This window comes from Takifugu flavidus, chromosome 19, assembly GCF_003711565.1.
Source record: "Takifugu flavidus isolate HTHZ2018 chromosome 19, ASM371156v2, whole genome shotgun sequence".
NCBI classification, from domain to species: Eukaryota; Metazoa; Chordata; class Actinopteri; order Tetraodontiformes; family Tetraodontidae; genus Takifugu; species Takifugu flavidus.
Genome location: NC_079538.1, coordinates 9956969 through 9980131, shown reverse-complemented (window position 1 = coordinate 9980131; position 23163 = coordinate 9956969). Strand labels below are relative to the sequence as shown.

General features: G+C 48.8%; 1 protein-coding gene across 3 annotated transcripts in view; it reads left to right on the top strand.

Moving 5' to 3' along the window:
* LOC130515852 (uncharacterized) overlaps window positions 1–23163 on the top strand; it is a 68551-nt gene that overhangs the window by 24269 nt on the left and 21119 nt on the right. For all 3 annotated transcript variants that reach the window (XM_057016392.1, XM_057016394.1, XM_057016391.1), the window contains exon 2: window positions 322–420. In XM_057016392.1, coding sequence (XP_056872372.1) covers window positions 322–420 — 99 coding nt within the window. The remainder of the gene's footprint in view (window positions 1–321; window positions 421–23163) is intronic.

The window sequence follows — 23163 nt, the reverse complement described above, 5'->3', positions numbered from 1 at the left end:
GATATTAAGTTCCAAATTCAGTTCAGTGCTGTCGGGTCCAACATGAATCCTTGGGATTAGCTGGTGTAGGGTTGACTTTGCGCTCCTTAGTGAGGCATTTGGGTTGGAAAAATACAGAAATCTACAACCGGAATGGTTATTTTAGTCAGGATACGCATCACAGAAAGCATGTTAGCAAAGGGTTCAGGTCCAGCTGTAGCTTAGCTCAGCTTGGCTAATGTTAGCTTCATTTGCCCTTTTTGTAACCTGTAAAACCTCTCCTCTCCCCACATATTTGGTTGAGGATGACAGTTATCCATCTTCTTCTTCTCCTTCTTCTAGCTAGCTGCTTTGTGCTAATGCTGAAACCTGCACCCTGGAGGCAAGAAAGAAGAATAAGAAGTGATACTGTCACACTTTCATTACAATCTGTTTCCAGAGGTGAGTGTGCCCATTTTACATTTGCATCTAAAATAAGTCAGATTTCCATTTAATGGTAATTGTCATACATCCCACAGCTGTGCTGCAACATCTGAAGGGACCCCCCCCCCCAGCCAAAGCATTATCGTGTTAAATAAAAACGTGCATGTTTGCCCGCGTGGGGTTTAGCTAGCAGCAGCTCCTCAGCATGCAGAAGGCAGGAAAAGTGGAGAAATTTATCTGAAGCAATCCTCAGCCAGCAGTCGGGTGAATAATTAATGAACCACGCTGCAGTCAAGACTGGTTTCCATCCACAAAAAAAAAGCTAAATAAATAATAACCAAAATAGAAATAATCTTATTCATAAGGGCAAGAGTGGAATGAGATCCGTGTCTCTTCTTGGTGGAGGCGAGGAGGATGGATGTTATCGCCTTGTGTGGCTTTACGCTTCATCACGCGCTTGTACGGCCTGAATTGATGGAGCCATAGTTTAAATAATGCTGATAATATGGATGATTCGCTCAGGTTGGCTACTGCTCCGAGGGCACTTTAGAGTCACCACCCAACCCAATTCTTGAACCTTTTTTGCTCCGCGTGATTGTATGTCAAACTTAAGATATGGAAATAATTTGACATTCCCTGGTATTTCACTCTGCTTCTGCCTGTTCCTCGGGCCCCTTTGAACTAAGATTTGGCTCCTAAATGGAAGAATTTATGATGAAACGTTCAAGATAAAGGCCCCCGCCTAACATGGAAATGCTGTTTGGCGTTAGCAACTGTCGTCTTGTATGAGTGCACTCACATGAAGGAGGTGTCATTGAGAATCCACAAAGGTCCACTTGTGGGTCTGAGCCTGACACGGGCAGGTCTGGAGTGTTGGTGAGGTTCCCCCGGAGTGTAGCGGAAGCTACGCTAATGTTCAGGATATCTCCCGGAATAGAGTCCATCCATCTCTGTAACACGCTCCTCCTCTGGGAGGAGGCGCAATGATCTGCAGGAGACAGTATGCAGCTTCCAGGGACGGTTTTCCGTCACACGCTCTCCACACCTGTCTGACTCTGAGCTCTACCTGTAGCACGAGGCAAGCACTGTGAGTGGGGCCACCTTGTGGAGAGAGCCGGTACTGATCTGGATTAGCGTCACCTGTGGATGAGTGTCGGCCGGATAAATGCAGACTCACAGCAGAGTGACAGGAAGGGACCGTGTCAGTTTTTGCAGCTGCACAAACACGTCATCTACCCTCTTGTTGGGGGGGGGGGGGGGTTCCCATCTAATTACACAGCTGTCACCACACTGTAATCACTCTAATCTCTGGTCAATCGTGGCAAAATAGAACGGGGCCACTGTCTCATTAGGAGGCAGGGCCCCTGTTCACCTGTCATGTGTTTGTCTTCTGGACCTGGAGAGATAGACTTGTCAGGGATTAAAACACACACACACACTCACACACACACTCACACAGGGATGGAGGAACATCAGTGCCAGGATCATCAGTCCTTTACCGGATCTCAGTCATTTCCAACCTTTTGGATTCACCTGTGTCAGGTAGAACCAGTGCAGAGGCTCTTTATTTCAAACACATTTGAAAGACACCCCCCCCCCCCACTCAGAAAAGAGAGAGAGCTGTCAACTTGGGTCAATTAAATGCCCGTAGATGGTCTGCAGTTCAAAAGGAAGGCATTAAAACGAAAATGATTGCTGGTGCTTTGCTGTGAAATAGCTCGCGTCTGAAAATAAAAACACACTTATATTTATAACCCACACTCACATATACAGTATATTCACATATATATGAGTTCCCTGGAGTCTACTGGCGGCTCTCATGTTCGTTATATTGCATTATGATATAAACTTTATACATGATCAGTCAGTGAGAGGTTAGCACCTTATTTGGGAACCCACGGATCTGAGCATCTGGGGGATGTGCCGGACACACAAGTCCGATCCACAGAGGTCACAACTTGCGGGACCTCAAGGATCTGTTGTAGAAATCTTGGGGTGGAAGAGGGGGGGCAACACCTGTTTCTGGCATACTTGTCAGGAAGTCCATACTTGGTCTTGAGAAATGGTGATGGTGTAAGTGATTGGGTGTGTTGTAGACTTCAGAGATCTCATTGATCTTGATGGGGGGGTCACAGGACCAAAGCGTCCCATCGGATAAGCGACGACTCCTGGTGTTCCAGCACAGAAAGACTGTGACATCACTCTGTTCCCCGCAGAGGACTTCAGCTCAGATTAGTATGTACCAATGTGAGCCAAGACGTGTTTTTATCATAATTAGTTGGTAAGTGGCGTCCACGCTGACACGCTCGGCTAATGAGATGTCAGAAGTGGAGCGCCACCCGCAGGGAGCGTGCACGCCGTCTCTGCAGAGCCGGTGTGTCCGCTGTGGCAGTCGGAACATTTAGGAAAAGAGCCTGGTCAGCCTTCAGCCCCGAGCCTCCAGAACATCCATCTGGATGCAGAGATGCCAAAATGGCAACTTCCTGCTGGAGTCCAAACGTTAATGAGGTGGAAACTTCAGACGAGCAGAGTACAAACTTTTAGTATTTCCAAGAGCATTAACGGACCCGACTGAGGGGGAAACCGGGGGAAAACAGTGGCGTTTTTCCACTCTTTGGATCTTGGATCTCAGCTCCAGGTTGATACCTGCAACAACTGCATGTTCCAAAAGGATAAACAGTCCAGCTTAGCTCCCGAACAAGGACTGTGGAAAAAGCATAGTGACCTCACACCCTCAACATCCTTCCAAGGAGTGTTTTGTGCACACCTGAGGAACACACACGCACACACACACACACAGGCGCGAGATGGAAGCAAATCATGAGTCCCACAAAGCAGGTCTGCTCTGAATCCTTAATGAAGCAAAATACATTTTGTGAGGCTAAAGTCACCTTGGAATAAGAACCCGTCCTTGAATTTTCCCTCAAATCTGATGGAGGTACCGCAGAGGCACTGTAAATTCCGTGAGAACGATTGTTTTCCCGTCACATGCATCATCGTCATTTCCATCTGACGGATGTGAAAACAAACCGCTCGTTGGGGTCCGCGTGGGCGCGGACGCAACAACAGCCGTGGAGCTGCTCAGCATGTGTTGAATTTGGCGAGCACCGGCGGATGATTTCCATGGTCTCCTTCTAGGAATCTTTTGCCGGATTAAACAATGGCGTCGTTTTAAGACCGCCCACCTCTGGGGCCTCCGAGAACTTAATCAATTTCTTTGGCGTGTTCATTTATATCTCGGTGAGGGGGGGGGGGGGTTGTGGAATGACAATGATGCCGGGCAAAACAATGCAAAACTTTTTCAGCAAGTCTTAGTATTCCTCAGTATTCCTCACACATTTCTATAATTTCCCTACTTTCACAGGGGGAAAAAAGCACATATTCCAAAGGCGGTTGTATAAATTGATAGAGTAAGAGCTCCTTCCGCCACCACCCCCCACCGCAATGATGGGAACACCATTGCTATGCATCAGAAATAAGACATTCTTTTCACAAATATGGAGAAGAGAAGTGCGGAGAGGGGAAGCGGGAAAAAAATCCCCGTGTATTCAAACTGGAGGCCCTGCTGAATTGATGGGCAGCAGGCGTGCGGCTTTTCTGTGGGGGAATCATTTGCATAATGTGAAAGTGTTTGGAGTCGGAGCTGAGAGCTGAGAGCTCTCCTCTTGTGGGGACAGTCAGTGAAGTGGAAGGAAGGGAGCGAGCGGGAGGGAGGAAGAAAGAAGGAGAGGCCGCTATCAGCCGGAGGGCCGACGCCGAGGTGCTGCAGGTGGGAGATGTGCGCTCCCGATACGCCTTTTCGCCCGCCGCCACCTTCCCGTTTCATCTGCAAAACAATTTACCAACAATCTCCCAGACAACCCCGGGCCGATACGCGCCTCCACATCCCGCCTTTTGAGCGGCGCGGCGGAATTGTTCCGACTCCATCCGGCTAACGAATCTTGCGTATAGTTCCGACTTTGCTGCGATAATTAAAAAAAAGGGAGGGCTTATTGCTGCGGAAACTGATATTCGGCCAAATTGAATTCTGGAGCTTAAGCTCGGATCAAACACCCGGACCGACCACGTTACACCGTAACGCTCCGCTCACCCTCAGCTCCCGGCTCCGCCGCCGTCCCGCTCTAATGGAGACACGGGACGCCGGTTTTAGAGACAGCGGCACGTTATTCCACCCTTTATTGGGGTTTTTTTTGTGCTGGTACTTATAGAAAACAACATAAAGGTGTGGCGGGCAAAAGGTAACAGACTGCAGCGGTGAGAACGTGTCTGCTGCATGATTAATAGCCTTCTTTTGATTTATGTCTGCACTTACAGAGAGGAGCTGTGTACCGGGCTCAGGATTTGAAGATCGAAGTGAATGATGCTTCGGTCATACATTTTTCAGCAGTTTTGGTGGTGCTCGCCGCTTCGCGGCTGCTGCGAGGAATATCAACAACGGCGTTGACGCGGGCAGGCAGGAACGGTGGAAGATCGCAGCCTTAATTAGGAATAAATGCTCAACGCGGCTCCGCTCGCCGGCATTTTAGGATATGAGCCCCAAACATGGGGCGGACCGTCCGTGTGAAGTAGCACCTTGTACAGCAATAGCTGGCATTCATTCAAAGTGTTGACTGCTGAATATTAATGGCCTAAAGCCTGCCAGCCAGTCGAGGCAGAAAACTTGATTGGCGCTGCATCCTCAATCAGCCTCTGTTTAATCTCCATCCCCACTGAAAATATTCCTTATCACAGGCTTGGTTCACATACAGGCAGGAGTGATATTCATTTCAGAGGAATCTCGAAAATAGACGATGGTAAAATGCTGCGCTTCCTGAGCCCCAACATGCTGCTGCAGCATACTGCTACTTAATGGTTTGGCCTCTCATTTTTCTTCTTTTTAGGCTAAGTGCGGCTGACCCAGAGCGCTCCAGTTTAGCTCCTGATGCCTGTTTTAATCAGCGGGCGACTATTTCTCCGCCTTTAATCAGCTCGATCGGTGATGCCACCAGCTCACGGTGAAATAGATCCAGGGCCAAAGGTGCTGGACGCTGCCATTTAAATCCCATAACCCAAGCAACAGCACTGTCGGGATAAATACCAATCTAAATGAACACGAATGGCCTCATAAATATAGCAAATTGACGGCGTTACTGGTTTCAAACATAAGCATCTTTGAGAAGGGAAAAGCACAAATATCAGTTGCAGGACTGCCAGGTTTTACAGGCTGGTGACCAAATCAAGTCGTCACACGGTTTATCTGATAATAGGATGAGCCACGGCGCTGGAACTGGCCAGTGGTCGGTCATCCCGCCCCGATAAAGGCTCGGGACGCCGTCTTGAGCGCCTGTGATGTGTTTGCAGATAATCCGCCACAGTGAGGACCCGGGTTCTTTACCCAGGCTTTCACACTGGCATGACAAACACGCATCTTGGTCGCGGGTCACATGACACCTCTGCAGGTTGTCACGCGTATTAGCATCTATTTATTAGTGTGGAGATACCAGCAAGACGGGAGGAACAAACACACACTTAAATCTGCACTGTGCTATATATAAACATGGATTAATGACGCAATATTAACGCAATATCGTGCAATATCCCAGTGATAATATCAGATGCAATAATTAGCAAAGATTGAGTTGTCGTTTGGACTGTTGCGCTCTGTTTATACGCGTGTTTGTGTGTTGTAGCCGCTGAGGAACGCTTAGCACAGCTGGACACTGTGCAGTCGTAGCACTAATTCCAAGTTCTGGTGAAGTATTCCTGCACTAATATGATCAGTCATTAAGTCTTCATCTCCTCCTCCGCGGCCACATCACAGATGTGGCGTCTCCTGATTTCTGCTGCGGCGGAATAACAGGATCTTTCTTCACGCTTCCCCCTTTCAAGTCAAAGAGTCGGGTCAGCAGGGTGAAGGTGTGATGTGCTGTAGGTACAAATGCACCAGTTTGCTGGAGCCCACATGAATGTCAATAACCTGCTCCATGACTTCCTCCTCCCTCTTCCTTTCAAAGTACCGCAGAGAAACGAGACTTATTCCTCAAACATGCAAATCAACTAATCAACAAATACCTCTGGTCACCAGTCGCTCCACCAGACACACTGACAGCCAAATCTGGGTCTCCACCCACCTGTAGTGCAGGATTCTGGGCTGTAAAGTATGTGCGAAGGTCAGAAGGTGAATTTCCATCACCCAGCCTCCCTTCAAGCGTATTTATAACCAACCAACCATTTATTCCGCATCAGGACAGTAAAAGTGACGCATGAAACCAAATCTGTGTTGCTACACGTCCAGATTTCCACACGGGCCGTCTGACTGTCCCTTGATATATTTCACATATATATAACAAATGTGTTTTTCGCTGGTGGCTGCGGGATGGAAAAGAAATAAAGGCAAAAGCCCATTTAGCTCCCCCAGCTCCCCTCCCCTCCACCAGCTCAGTCCACGAGCATTAATTTAATGCTTCGGCTCTCTAATATAGTAATCCTATAAAATTTCATGCTATTATAATTTTGTCCATCACCACCTCTCTGAAGCTCACGTCTATTTTACATTCCATCAGATCTGAAATGAATCAGACCCCCCCCCCCACACACACACACACACGCACCATTCACTCCTGGGAGATGCAATCGTACGAGACCTTCATCTGTAATGGCGACGTGGGAGCCAGTGGAGTCCAGTTAACGCGTACGACGAGTCACATGATCATCAGACGGATATAAACGTTCCTGCCTATCCGACCAGATTAGGACGTGTCACTTTTACATGGTTTTAAATGTGGTGCAAATGATCACCTGAGGTGGTTTGAGCAGCGAGCACGAAGGCAACGTGCTGACATTTAACCTGATTCTGGCTCTTTATTAAAGGGGAAAGTGTCCCAGACGGTCTGGGATTAATCACGCTCCATTAGCCTGGTGATTGCTGCATCAAATTTAAAGAAAAGGACACAATAAGCTAATGTTGGCGTATCAGCAAGGCAGAGCTGCCGCTGGGTCGGCACTGGCCCGGCCGTCCTTGATGAGATCGATTGGGAACTATTGATGTTCTCTTAGCGTGAACAGAGTTGCGCAACAAGCACAGTCCAACCTCATCAGAAACACACACACACACACACCTTTGTTTAGATTTAAATCAATCACTTTGGCGTCGGCGGACGGAGGCCAGGGACATCAAGAGACTCCTCAGTGAAAGCGAATCAGTCTGTTTTAGATGTATAATCCGGTCCAACACGTCCACACAACGGTGACAGTGGAGATCATTATTAGAGTGGGAAGTGTTGGGATCTGTGTGTGGTTTCAGGTTTTCCCTGCCTCCTTCTTTCTGAACGCTAATCACCCTCATGTGTCTTACCTGTGTCTAATCAGCCCCCCCCCTCCTGTTCCAGACTGTCTCTCCTGAAAGTGGCTGCTGTCCTCTGTGATTCTCCTGTTGTTTCTCTTGTTGTCTCATAGCAGTTTGAATGAATATTTTGGGTTTCTGGCCTGACTTTGCAGTCTAATTCTGCCTGTTCAGACTCCCTACTAGGAGGTCCCAGTAGGTTCACCAGAAGATGCAAAACTGGGCTGTGGGGCTCTGCCCAGTTACAACCAAGATGATAGATATAGTTAAACCATAAAGGATTAGCAATAAACCAGGATTTCTTCAGGATACTTTAAAAATTCCAGGTGTAGAATTCCTAAAAACATCTCTTTCCCTTCCGCTCTTGAAACGAGCCAGTACTTTTTTAAACTTTGCAGAACTTCCACCTCCGTCCTGAAGGAATCTGACCTTTCCTTTGTGATAGTTCCTGTCTGAATTTTCCCCAGTGAGCAAAACTGGATTATCCCCTCGTGTCAGCCTGCAGAATGCTGCTCTTTGAATCGGGCAAATTAAGAAAATGACGTGGAGGATTGAGAGTCACAGAGTGTGGGGATGAGCTGTTAATCTGGCCGGGACACACACGCACAGATTGTTCGCACGAGCCGACTCTGCCAACAACAAAAACTTTGAATAGAAGGCTTATTGTGCTGGCTCTCAGCTAAAGTTCCTTTCAGGCAGGTTTATGCAGACAAAGCAGAGTTATTAATTCATGGTTAAACATTTTAACGGCTTGTTTGAGTTCATTTGCGAGAACAAACAAGAGGAGCCGCTTGGTTAATTCTTCAGTTTGATGACACACTCCTGATATCAATAGTCAGTCACGGAGCTCCGCGCCACAGTCTACTCAGTTAAGCACTGGTCCAGATCGATACTGTGATGAATCGACCGGTCCCCCGGGCACGCCCCGCTGCTTAGTCGGCTCCGTGGAGACCTTCCTGGGGGCCGTGTTAATCCTTCCGAGCTCACTTTGCTGGGAATCCCACTCAAACGGTCGGGGAAGGGGAGCGCGGCGCTCGCGTATGGCGCCCTAATGTTGTCAGCGTGCAGGTTGAGCCTGAGGCTTTGGGTCGCCACGCCAGGTATCCCGGCGCCGCTGACAGATGAGAGGAACTAGTCAGTTTATTTGGGTCCTCGTGCACGTCTGGTGCAGCAGGGGCCTGGTCCTGCTCGAGGTTTCCTCCTGTTAGCTGCCCACAGACGTGCTCCATGGCAACCCGCGCTGTTTAAATAAAGTTTGACTGAATGGAATTGAATCAGGTCGACTTTAGACTTGATTGTTCTACCGCCGTGTTCTTCAGATCACTGAATCCCCCCTTTGTCTTTTCCCGGGAATTGATTTTTTTTATGGTTTTAAAAGACGCTGCAAATTAAAAGGGTGGTCTCGTCCTATTTGTCTGGCTTATTAAACTCCTGTCAGTGCAGCAGAGCTCCACCTTTGTTGATTTAAGGGTTATTAACGACTTGGCACTTCTTTACTCTCAGCTCAATACTTATTACTTGGGAATGTTGCTGTTTGGCACCTTGCGTCCGCATTAATTTTCTTTAAATGACGTCGCGCTGCTTTGATTCCTGCGTCCGACTCTGCTAATCCGGGTTACCTCGCTGTGGAACGCCTTTAAGGATCCATCTTAAAGGCAACTCCGGGAAGCAGCTGATAGTGGGAAATTTGGCTCTTCCCCCCGATGAGCGCGAGCCTTTCCTTTATTTATTGGGTCCGGCCCCTGACAGGAGCAGGAGACACAGTGGAAGGAGCAGTTTAATCAAGCTCCCGCGCCCCAACCTCCTGACTGATGCGCAGCGACGCGTGTTTGTTTATCCGGAGCACAGCTGCCGGAGGCCGAGGTGACGAGGGAATTCTCCCCCTCCCCCCCTCCCCAGATCAGATGCTGCTTTCTCTCCACGGTGGGACTGTGGGACAGGAAAAGGGCACGGAGCATCTTGAACCTTTTCTGAGGAGATCTAAAGGTGTAATTAGAAGCCGTCTGAAATGAGGACAATTATCTGCAGTTTCGGTGTCTGTGCCTCACCCCACCCCCACCCCCCCGGGTTCTCTCAATGGGCTGAATTAGAAAACGGGCTCAAAAAGATTGATGAGTTCAATGTTTTCCAAATGAGCAGCCTTATACACATAATTACAGCACGGAAATGAATGGATCATCACGATACAAACTCGGGCAAGAGGATGCTAATTGCTCATCAAACGGGGAGGCTGTAGTGTCAGCTATACAACTGCAACGTTTAGGGGGGGGTTCTGCAGCAGATTAGCGCGATCCATCTTCCTTTTGTCCGCGTTCATTATTCCATTTGCGCCCTAACCCCCGTGATCCACCCGTAGCCTCCGTGCCAGTCACCACTGTGCTGTATCACGCTTGCGTTGTGCTCTTGATCATCGGCCCGTTTTGCGGACGTCTTCTCAGTGGCGCGACCTCGGCTGAACTTCCCCCGGGGTCGGGGTCGGACGGAGATGAGCCGGACGTTCTGTGACTGGCCGGACATCAGTAAGTAAAATTTAGTGGAGTGATCTCGGGGATAATGACATGATTAATTTGAATAAATCCCCTCTCGGTTGTTCGGAGGTCACAATTATCATCAGAGGTTGCGGGACTTCAGAAACAGCTGCCATGGCGACGCTTCGGTTGATGGAAATGAGACTTGCCGTGAAATGGGGCGGCATTAGACCTTTGAACGCGCCATTCTGCGTTTCCTTTTCACTCTCCACACATTTTCCTTGACCGTGCGGCTCAAACAGCCCAAGATATTCAGTCAGTGTCGCACACTTGACCCTCTCTAATTTACACGTGGGTTGGCATTTCTTTCTCTGCACTTTATTTTATTTTCAGACCGGATTACTCATCACTGGAGCCGCCGAGGTCGCCGAACCGCCGCCCAAAGCCCCCCAAACCCCCCTCTCGCACATCGGCCCTGTGATATCCTCAGACTAAGCCCGAGGTGTTACAGTTACAGGGAATCATTCAGCAGAGCTCTACCTGTCAAACCCCCAGAAACGGATGGCAAATCCTTTTTTCTCCCGACCTCATCTGATATCTGTCCGGCGAGCCTTTCAGCACGCGCACCCCTGCACCGCATTACGCCACATAGCCCTGGGCTCGCTGGGCTAGCGTGTAGCCTCCCTCCTCTCTCGTGACCACATGAATAAGTCAGCGTCCGGGTCACTCGTCTCCTCAGATGTCCTCCAGGGCGTTTGGACACTCATTCAGGGGTGTCAGCGAGGGCTGGATTCCCACCGCCGTGGGTTTGTAGCCATCCATCATTAGGCTGCAGATAGAAATAGACCAATGTGTGCGTTCTTCTTTTTTTCGCACGTTGCAGCTAAATGTGTCGTCGTGAGGTCGATGCTGCGGCGACGCAGGTTTCAAAACTCCAAGCTTGTGGATTCTGGGCATCAAAGGAGGACTCACAAACATCATTGTTGCTCAACCAGCACGCTTTCAGACACGCCAGTGGCTGCTAAAGATTCAAATGTCTTAAAAAAAGGTTAAAAAAAAGTCAGTCCGCTCACTCTAAATTACAGGCCTGAAACGGGCGCGACTAGTTAAATGTTAATAACAATTTGGTAGAAAATATGCAGCACAATATGAGGCTACTTTTGTGCTTCTGTTCATTTTTAATCTCCCCCACACCAGTAATTTCTTTGACTCCCCATCTGACACGCTGCTTCTTTTCTGCAGAAAGCTGACAATTACAGAATGATTACAGCGTGCAGAACTGTTGACAGGACAATTTCAAATCCTGTCGCATCCAGACGCCCGTCAAGGAAGGAAAACATTGAATTATGTGTTCAGCTTGCACAAATGCAACTTGAGAGTCGGGATTAAAGTTGTGCATTATTGTAAACATTTGTTGGGTCAGCAACGCCGCGTCTGGACGGCGTGTCCCGAAATCAGCTTAGATCTCCAGCTCAGGACAGATGATGCAGCACTGATCCCAGCGCAGATTTCTGAGAAGGTGTTACCAATTCGGTGAACCTCCGTGTTGTCCACTTAAGCTGCTTCTGCTCTTTACAAGTACAAGCGCCGACCAGATGGCCCGGGCCCCACTGGTGCACCAGAAGGTTCTGAATGGAGCAGGAGGGAGAGGAACATCGACCCAGAGGCCTGTAAACGGTAACTATTACATCTAACGGATGTGAAAACTGGGCAGTTTCAAGCGTAACCTTCCCTTCCACATGCTCACATCAAGCCCGGTTTTTGAAAAGCAGAATAAAAGTCGTGTTTGGACACGTGCGGCTAATTAAGCTGGAGCGTCGCTTAATTTCTGCCTTCGGTCGGGAGAGCCGGCGGAGGCCGTTCGCCTCCGAGGGAGGATAATCTGGCTCACCTTTGGGGTGACACACGCCGCTAAGTCCTTTAAATTAATACATCAAATGTAGATCTGTTCACCCTGACGAGGGCGCGCTCGCTTGGGTTCCTGCAGATGAGGTGGAGAGGCAGAAATATTGAACTGGAGGCGAGCGAGGCCGGCGCCACTCGCCCACCTCCGTGCTCAGACGGCGGAGCGTGGTCAGGTGAACCTGCCGGCTGTCTCCGGGAAGCACTTCAATTCAGCGCCCAAATGCTGCCGTCTGCTCCCGAGCTTATCAGGCTCCCCCAGATGGCGATTTGAGTGCATGTAGGGAGCGAGAGGTGCACTGAAAAGGAAGAGAAAGTGTAGAGGAGGAGTGGAGATGAAACAGACTCGACACTCCAGGTCAAATACATTTGAGTGCTGTTTTTTCCCTCATGCTCCCTTTTTCTTCCTGAGGTGCCATGAAGTCATTCCTGATATATTAGGTGCAGTTTGTATGATAAGTCTGGTAGCAAAATGAAAGCGAGACAGCAGCAGGTAAAGGTCATGTGCAGGAAAGACACTTAGCATTCAACAGCCAGACAGCGACTGACGCGTTAAATGATGCTTTGCAAAATATGTGGGAGAAGGGAGTAAACGTGTTTTAGGCCAGCACATCTGTGCTCCTCCTGCTAGTGCCGATCAATCAGCATCCATGAGGAGCTGAAGCACCGGCCTCTGCCAAGGATACACGCCTTTGCTTCCATACAGACCACATCAGTCGTAGCAAAATTAGCCATTTTTAGACAGTAGCACATGCAGGTGGGCTGCCCTCTAGTGTTGGGGCATCCACTCTAACAATGGTTGGGTCAGTTCTACCCTTAACTGTGCCTACAGTTTCCCAGGTTGAATCATTAAGCTGAAATGCACACACACACACACAGCCCAGCTAGCAGCGAGTGGCTACATGGGATCAGATGTGGCGCCGCCACGCGCGGTGCTACAGGATGCATCCGTGCAAACTGGAGAGCTAATTGGCTGTAATGTCATCTTATCTGCTTCAGCAGGTTATTGACAGCAACATCCCAGAAGCCTGTTCATCCTTCTGTCAACTCATCAGCATGGAAGAAGCCATTATCATCTCATTATGGCTTTCATATAATCCTGACATTTCCTCCATCGCGCTGCCTCTCCCGCTCTTCCTGAGCTCTGAGACCTGCAATGCATGACTGTATCGTAGCTGTAATGGTGCAGTACTGTGTGTGTGTGTGTGTGTTTGTGTGTGTGTGTGTGTGTGTGTGTGTGTGTGTGTGTGTGAGAGAGAGAGAGAGAGAAAGAGACAGAGAGAGAGAGAGAGAGAAAGAGACAGAGAGAGAGGGGTAATAAAGACAGTTTTAATTTCCTGGAGTCACTCAACAGACAGTTCTTATCCATCTGCTGCTTCACTTTAACAGCCTCACGGCCGTTAAGTACCCCCGGTCCTGCGCTTCAGCACAAAAACCTGCATGTTTTAAAGAAATGATTAAAAAAAAAAACACCACAACACTTCCAGGCTTGTGATGGAGTGTGTATCCCTGGATCATGCTTGGTTAACAGTCAGCGAAGGTCACGTGTAATGGGAATAAGATTAATCTGGGGGGGGGTCTCCCAGGATTACCTGTGGAATTAACATGGGAAGGAATACAGCAGAGAAATAACTCTATCCTGGAAAGGATGAATGTCGCCGCTGTGCCTGATATTTGCAAGACTGCGCTCATGCTCTTTTAAAGGTGTGTAGGGACGACTGCCGCGCTTCTCTCTGAACCGTACATGGTCCGTTTCCTGTGACCCGTCTCGGTACACCTTATTAATCTTCCATAGGCGGAAGAAAAACCCAGCCAGTCCCTGGGAGAGGGGTATCAGAGGGATCCATGCGAGGAGCCGCTGTAAAGAAAACAGAGGCAGGGTGAAGGTGCTGTGGGCGAAGGTGAGAATCCCACCACAACCTGCAATTTATCCTGCGCGGCACTGCGGAGAAGAAAAGCAGACTTCCATATTTCCGCTTCAGCAGCCATCAATAGCTTCCAGGCTGTCTCCCCCAGCACTGCTCCATGATTGCAGCTGTTAGAGGATGGTTAGCTGTTTGTCAGGTGAAACAGAAGAGAACCTGGAACATTGTGCTCCTGCAGACGCTGGAATAAATGTTCCTGCTCTTCTTTACACGCAATTATTTGCATAATGTGACATTTATACCGCTGGAAGAGATCTGAAAAGGAGCCGCTGAATGCATGGATGCAACGTGCAGGTGAGAAGTCCCTGACCTCCACCGGGTCATCTAAATGTGCTGTTTTACTCAGGAGAACCTCAAAAAGAAAAAAAAACATTCATTTATCCCTCAATGAGGATGTCACAAAGACCTGGTTGCAATATTGGCTAAAAAGAAAAGGTCAAACGCCTCCAACAGATGCAGAGCGAATGTGTTTTACATCTTGTAGCATTGAAGGGAGGTAAAATACCCCCAGGACTCTCAGCCCATCCAGGCTGGAGACGGACCAGTGTCCAGTTTAGATGCTCCTGACTCCATCATGCAGATTTGGGTGGCAGTCACCAGCGCGATGCGGCATAATCGTTCTAATCTGTCGGCTCCCACACGAATACAGGCTCTTCCCCTCCATGAGGGATAACAAGCCTCCGTTTATTTCAGTCTGGATGAGCAGGAGATGGAATCAACATAGGATCGTGTACCAAATGTGTCCAAACATGGCACAGTTAGCCGTAAATCAACAGAGGAGGAAGTGGAGCAGTTATTCTCCTCCTGTCTGAGTGCACAGACGGGACAGATGAATCAGTGTCTCAGCGTACCAACAATTCCTTTTTTTTCCCCGTGTTTGCTTTTCACACAGCTATGCTAATGTGCCACCGCGGAGCTGCCAGATTGGAGAATTCATGTCAGCCCGCTCTGTCCAATCAGAAACAGCGTGTGCGAGCCGAGGCCACTCGGAGGATGCAGATCCGGAAGCCTGCGTTGGTTTGTGAGCCAAAGAACGGCACCGTATTACAGAGACAAAGCCTAATCATCTGCCTGTGTCGCCCATCACAGGAAACACGAATCCGCTTGTCCGGCGAAGCCGAGGCAGCGCCGGGCATTCACATATGTGGCATATCTGTAAACCCAATCTGTGCCTCATACACGCTCACGAGGAGGGAGCACACAGCGTGCTGTCAAGTAGTGGAGGTGGCAGGAATGCCAGCGCCCCCCCTCCCTTAATGCTCTCAGGGCCGTGAGCGATGTGGCTCTGTGCCTGTACGCCTGGCAGGGTTCTGTTCCACTGCCGTCAGTCTCCTCACCTGGGCCGGGCCTGAATGTTCCTGGGTCAGAGTGACTCTAAAGCTTTGTGGCGTTCAGCTCGTCTTGATGCTTTGACTGCAAAAAGAGAGCAGTCGTAAAAGGATTCGTGGTGTGAGTTTAGCTCTCTGCCGGGTTTCAGCCCTTCACTTGGGATCGGCTGAATTCAGAAATGGTTATTTTTCACTTGCAAGTGAAAAAGAAAACAGCCACAGCGCCAACACAGCTTAAAGGCTGAGGCGTTGTCCACGCCGTCGGCTGCAGGACCTTTCCTGCTCCCTACTGCCGCCTGCTGGGTGGAGGTTATAGTTACGGTTTCCGCTGTGATTGAGGGACGGTTCCCAGACATAATGTTGCTATTGTCGAGAAAAACAACTGCCCAGATGGATTTTTCTGGAAAGGATGTTTGGTTGAGAGACGTCTTCTGACTGAGACACATTGTAACTCACACAGGCATCATGTCGCCCTGGCTGCTGTAAATGCCACAGCAACACACAGAGGCCTCTGAAGCAGTTCAATTCAAACTCCCCCGTCCTCCATCACTGTCCGGTTCCCAGCTGATCTGACGCGCAGTTGATGGAGTTGTCAGTTCCTCCAAACCGCACATCTGACGGCGTCCCTCAGGTCTACATGACTGCGCTCGCCGCGGAGTAGGTCGAGGCGTGCGGCGGACGTCTGAAGTGTGACGGCACGTGTCAGCGAAAATGACTTGAAGGTGGAGTGAGGAGCGTGTCGCCGAGGTCTCTTGTCTCCGTCTTGGCCCAGTCTCGCCGGCGTCGAAGAGGGAGACGACAACACCTACAGACTGTCAGAGCTAATGGGGGAAAAGCCTGAAACAAGGCTGCAGGTAGTTCCTCCTACTCCTACACGGCTGCCGCTTCGTCAAGATTCAGTTGTTCTTGCACAACGTTGGTATTCTTGCGCTTGCAGATGGTTTGCAGCTGGTCCGTCCTGGAAGGCGGATTCTCACTTTGTTCTTTCTCTGCTCCTCTTCTCCCAGCATTGAAGGGGGAATAATTCCTTATCTGAGTAGATGGTGCAGGCGAAGAGGTTGTTGTGTGCTCTGCAGTTTCCAAAGCCCCTTGAGGCATATGTGTGAACAGCAAGAGCTGCATGAATAAAACCGACTAAAGTAGAACAAGGGTGAGAAAATGGAGAAGAACAGCAAAAAAAAGGAAGAAAAAAAAAAGAGGCAGCCCGTGTTCACCCAGTCCTGTACTCAGCTGCTGAGTGGTGCCATTTGTCCGTCCTCAGCTCCAGAGAGAGCAGCGAGATGCTGAGAGAGACTCCCCGGAGCAGATGGCCGAGTTATGCTCTGCAGAGGTGAGAAATAACCCATTAGGCTGACCAGAAATTACAGCCTGCCTCCTTTTTAGTGCTCAGCCTTGAGTACACCTGAACAGATTGGGACTGAGCCCATGGCAGGATCGCCGCTCTGTAATCAAACTGTTACTCTGATGCCACTTTAGGACTGACTGCAGCTCCAACTCGGCTTTTTTTCTGGCTGTTTCTGACAGCATTAAGAACATGTTGACTTGTCACTTGCCAGTGAAATGCTCTACAGTCCTTCTAGGGCCTTCACGCTGGCTCCGGCGTCCTGGTCTGTCACATGTCGACGTCCTTCGTTAGCTGGATCCAGTTTCTGAGGTCTCTTCAGATTTCAAGATTGGATTCATTCAAAACTGCACATTACAGTATCTGATCATGGCGTCCTTCAGGATTTCTCTGAGGGGAGTATTTTGTAGATGGGATCCGTCGCCAATTACTGTAGAAAAAAAGAGAATGTCTTTCTTTTTCCTTTACAGAGGAGCACAACGGAATGATAGATTGGCAGGAATTTTAAAGCCTTTTTATTCAAAAAATGAGGTGAGCAAACAAACAGATCACTGTACTGTTTGAGCCAGAGAGGATATAACAGCCGTTGTTGTCTGGTGTGCACGAAATGAAAAAAATATCCCAGTTCCTTTAAATGCTGCTGGGAGGATTTTGTTGCTTATTGATTTCCCGCAGGACCATATCTCATAACCAGCATTTAGAAACAGCTGACCAAAGAAGACAAACAGCCAGACCACGCACAGAAACAGCATTATGTATCATCCCATCTTAAAGTAAACCCATCAGGAATGATGCCAGCTAGTCTACAGTATATGTCAGTTTCATACTATTCCTCATCAGAACCTCTATTTCTGGAAGACAACTAATTTTTCATATCTATAAATGTAGCTGGCAGCTACGTCTGATGATTTACGACGTATATTTTTGTGGCACATTCTCAATGATTTGCCTAATTAGCAGTTAGGATATCAACAAAGTAGCTGATAGCAGATGGCTGCAGGGAAGCTCAGTGTTGTGTTCCACAGAAACAGTTGCATAGCATCCACAGAAATCAATTTTTGCTGCGGTACAGAGAGGCATAGTGAGGTCAATCAATTCAGCCTCAGACGCCAGCATGTTCCCTCTGTTCCTGCGCATCACAGGCAGAGGAAGTGCACGAAACTGGCAGCGTCTCAGCGTCCAGCAGTCGCACGCAGTATATCTTACGCTCCTGTTCCGTCTCACCACGTCTTTAAACCCCTTTCCAGCCTTCTATGATATTAGCAGCACGTCATTCTTTGATGATTTCAGATGTGAACTGATGCAACCAAACAACTGCGCTCCGGTTACGTTGCAGCAGAAGACTCACCAAAGGAAGCGGAATATTAATAATGTCCCATTAGACTGCTGTGAAATACATCCAATGGACAAGCCTGGCACAACATATCAGGCGAAGCTCATGTAAGAGGTTGCAAAGTAGTTGCAATCAGCTTTGTGGGGGTAGGAAACATTAGCGTAACCACCAATAATGGTGAGACTCTATCGATGCATGCGGGCATTTTACCAACAAGCGGTTTGATAAGGAAAGCGCTAGCTTCCGGGACTAAATTGACCAGGAATGATGGGATAGTGTGCAGATTTTTCTCTAGATTCCGTATAATTCAGCGTCTGCTTTACTGCTTCTCTGTCAAACATCAGCTGGAAACATCACAGGGCCTTTGAACCAAGGCTGCAGTGAGATTAATAAAACAATAATGCAGCTCGTCTTCAAACAGAACGCAGCGGCTGGGACGTTACGCACGCCGGGAAACACTGCTAACACCCATCGCACCGTGTCGCCCCACTTCCTGTTGCTATGACCAGGCTGGGAGTCAGGCCGGCTACCTGAGCACCCACGTGACCGTGGACGTGGCGTGCAGAGGTTCAGATCCCTGCTGGAGATAATATTAGGTGGCTCCTGACTACGGCACTCGTCTTCTAATGGACACATGATGTGCGTGATTAAGTGTCTCATGTGGAAAATCTTCAGTCTACAATTAGCCCACAGGGGCCCCTGAAGCTGCACTGTGTGGAGGCAATAGGGAGAGGGGGGGTAGGAGGAATACTGTAAAGCATAAAATATAGTGTAATACCTGCTGCCAAAAACACTGAGGATGCTGGACGCAGGAATCAAGGCGCTAATGTTGCTTGGCTAAACTGCTGCTAACAAGTGCAGCTGGCCGGCAAAAAAAGGTTTTTCTGCTGGTAACAAACTGGTGTCGGCTGCTCCATAACGGTCCATGAAGCTACTGTCACACATGCAGCCATTTCATATCGGCTTGATTAAACCTGTGGAGCGCAGGAAACATTCCAAGGAAATGTGAGGAAAAGCTGTCTGAAATCCGTAACATGATTGGGAAGGTGCAGCAAACGGATTAGAATTTTTTATTTTTCACTCGCCCTCTCGATAATGTAATCTTAAGCTCCGATACCCGAAAGCATCGGGATGCATGTGTGGCTGATACATTTGGGATTCTCCTGTGAGAATTGTGCGGAACGCTCGGGAGAGAAACGGTTCAGCGTCATGGCAGAATTCTGAGGCCAAGCAGAACGGAACCTGTGGAGCCTGAACCACAATTCTGGAGCAAACTTCCACTTTGAGCATCTCTCCATGTGTTTCATCCTCAGACCACTTGAGCAGAAATCGGCCTTAATTAGAATTCCAAATGGGGAAAAAACACCCGATGAACCAAACACTCAGCGAAACGTCTTTGTATTTAACGCTTTAATGCGTTTTGATTCCAGCAAGGCTTTCATTACCCTGTGACCCGTTTTGAGTCAAATTAAACAACTTTTTGATCTGCGCAGGCGGAAATCTACGAAATAAGGTGCTTCAAAAGAATCTTTCCTGGGATCTCCTGGGATCGGCTGCTGTGCGTGAGATCACCAATCCTTGCTTTGCAAGATGAGTGAGGCATCGTTTGCCACAATAAAGGCCCCGAATGTCCAGCATTCTGCACCGCTGTGTTTTAATAATGGACGGCGGTGTGAGCCGTGCAGACTGCTGGGTGCTCATCATCATTAGTGCTCATCATTCAGCCGCTCTGGCAGTCGCCCAGACAGTGATGGAGAGTCAGACGCCTCTGAAATGTAAATCAAAACAGTGCTAATGTAGGATCGCTCTGTGTAAAATAGCCCCGACTGCTGGACTCAAAATGTCTCAAATGTGTAGGCTTTGTGCTCGACATTAAGCTGCGGAACAAAGAACTAGTTTTCCCTTGTTCCATCCAAGCAGTTTCCTGCAGCACAAGTGTGTTTGGCAGCTGGATTAGGGGCAGATTAGCTGCCGGTAGTTGGGAAGGTTTGTCTGAGGTGACCTGTTTCAGCCTGCATTGTGTCTGACCCCCCGACTGCAGGAATATTCACTTCAGCGTGTTTGATCTGCGGTTCAGAGCCGACTGTGGCTCGGGGTGCCAGGCAGGCAGCTTGTTATTCGGCGCTTGGGGAAGAAAAAGCACCGCCTGCTGCGTTTGGAAACACGGTGACAATAAATCAAAAGAGCAAAGTTTGCGAGGGTGAGAAACATAAAGGACCTGAAGAGAAACTGCAGAGCTGGGTCTCCACTCTGAGCGTGCGTTGCTTTAAGTGAGCACCATCACAGCCAAGCCCAGGTCAGATAAATGTGAGCGTTCAGGGATTCGGTACCTTGCTCAAGGGCGCCTCAGCAGTGCTCTGAAGGTGTTCTGGCACTTGGCACTACGACCAGAACACCTTCCATGTTTTGTCCACACTGGGACTTGAACCTAGAACCCTGCTTCTCAGCCCGGTCCCCGACAGACTGAGGTACCACTGCCTGTCTTTCCTTGTAAGGAAAACAGTAAGAATAGATTCTGAAAACAAAGCCAGCTGCTCCTCTCACACCTACGACGAGCTCAGAACACAGCCTTGGCTCGTGTGGCATCTCTGTCCTGGCCGCCGTCCACCGGCCACCTGCTTCCTTTAAACATTTTTCACTGGCCGCTTTTAAAGCACATCTAGGTCCAGAGAGAAAGGAACCTCAGCCTGAGGTCCGGTGGTGAGGCCATTTTGTCCCTTCAAACATTGGAGTGAGGGAAAGACGGTAAGACTTTGTCTCCAGGTCCACTCGGCTTCAGAACGACCAGCTCCAGGAGCTTTTTCTTAACACCCAAGTTCTGCACCGTTCCATGTGTATTGTGTCTTGGATCGAGGGTAAAACACAAGAAAAGTCTCCCTATGGACGCTTTGGGCTCAGACAGGACCGCTGTCCTTAAAGAATCCCTGCGTTCTTTTGTACATCAGGTTCTGAAGCACTTTCATTGCACCTCCATGGAAAGACTGGATGCAGGGACATCAGAAGGTGACTCTCGAGGGGACCGAATAGAGCATGAGAGACATAAAGGAACACATTTCTTGTCAGTCCCATGGAAATCCTTCAGTTCTGGGAGAATATGCTGTCACGTTTGTCCCTTCCTGAGCCGGTTGTGGTCAGTTCCTCGCCCGTTTCCTGGCCTTTCTTCTCTACAATCTTCTGACCTTCTTAAAACATCTAAAAGAACCACCTCGGCTATGGCTTGTCTCCTATTTGTTGGGGTTAATATCCAGTCACGTCTCGTAAAGCTGCACAATCATAATAATTATCAGTTTACTGTCATTTAGAAGACGCAGCAGCACCTTCCTGTCTTTCGGTGAAAGGACCTCAAACCTCGTTCACATCTGAAATGTCAGTGAAGCCAAAAAAGCACAAACATAATGAAATCAAGAGCCCCTCGATATCCTCTTTAAATGAATTTTCGCAGATGTTTTCTAGATAATGTGTCCGTCTCCCTGCACGCCTCCGCAGTGCCCTCCTCAGGGCTTCCTCATTCAGAAGCGGGGCTCATAATCAAGTCTCCATACAGCAGAAAAAGTTGTTTCAGCTGTAATTGCTGAACTTTTGCCTTTTCACAAAGCTGAAAATCCAGCCTCACTCACACAACAGTTGTTCGCCGCTGTTTAATAGCAGGCCGCAGGGAGTCCAGGAGGGCACGGCGTGTTTGTGTCGGCCAGCTAAGGTTGGAAATGTTTAAAATCTTTAACACCGCGTCACGGAGACCAAAGTTCATCCTTGAACACGAGATAAAAACATTTTTTTTCAGCTTCTGGCTCCAGAGTTTCCATCACGCATGAACCCAATGAACTCAACAGGAATCAACACGGTAGCATTGCGATAAACCTGTAATCACGTTAGATTTACGATCGTTGTCCGGGCCGCAGAGGCGTCATCGGTGTTTGAGCAGCCCCGAGGAGTTACGATCTACTCAAGGATCCTTATTGAAAAGCTTTCAATGGACATTTGCCGTCAAGGCGAGGAGCCCTACTGGGAAATCGATAGATCATCAATACCGAGGCTGGGGACAGTCCATCAGGACAAACAGCTCGTCTCCTTGTAGCTTCACTCGCGTTCATAGCAGGATAATTTACTGCACTGTTGCACTCTGGGACTAGTGTGGTGCAACTGGGGGTTGATAAACTCAGTAGAACACATTTGAACTGACATTAATGAAATAGCAGAGATTTATCTGAGCGCTGATGCGGCCTTACATCGACTCCTGATGGTGACCCTCACGTCTGCTTTGTTGGGACTGACATGTTTTATGGATTGTTTTCCACACACTTTTATGGATGAGTGACTGTCCCGCTCCAAACTGGCGACAGATCCTTTCCTTCAGAGGTAACTAAACTTCTGTATCGATGGAGCCTCGTCAAAGTTCACCGAATTCAAATCATCTTTATTTATACGGCGTCGGTTACAATCAAAATGCTCTCTGGATGCTTTCCAGAAACCCAGGACCTGACCCCAAACAAGGAACAGGGGTGAGGAAAACTTCCCCTTTAACAGGAAGAAACCTCGAGCAGGATCAGAAGAAGGACAATAATTAGAGACACACATGGTGCATTTATATTAATCACAATAAGCTATCAATATAGGAAATGAGCGGGTCAATGGGGTCAAAGGTCGGCAGGTCAGTGCACGGCTATGAGGTCGGCGATGCCTGTAGATGGATACAGACTGAAAAAATAGAGTTGAAGCAACAACCATAAGTAGAAACAGTAGCTGTCGTGGGTTTCCAACACCTGAAGGTTAAGAGGATCAACCGCGACCAACAGGTTGGAAGATCTGGGATCCCAGAACTTCAGCTGGAACTATTTTCTTTGTCTCACTCTTGTCCTGCAAATGTTACATTTAGTCAGTCGCCACGTTTACGTCTCCTCTCATTCTGAACAGCACATTCTTAACCCACAGAGACCCAGTCCCTGACGCCAACAGCACACGTCTGCCTGACCGATCAGGCGTAGGTTCTCTACAGGAACGGAGGCTGTTGACATTATGTCATCGTGCAATGATGGGATGAGGGGAGGATCCACATGCCGTGAGTCCATCATGGCCTTTAAAGATATGCACAGAGCTACCCCACCTTCCTCCTTTAAAGTTGCCTTCACCTGCCGCGATATTATA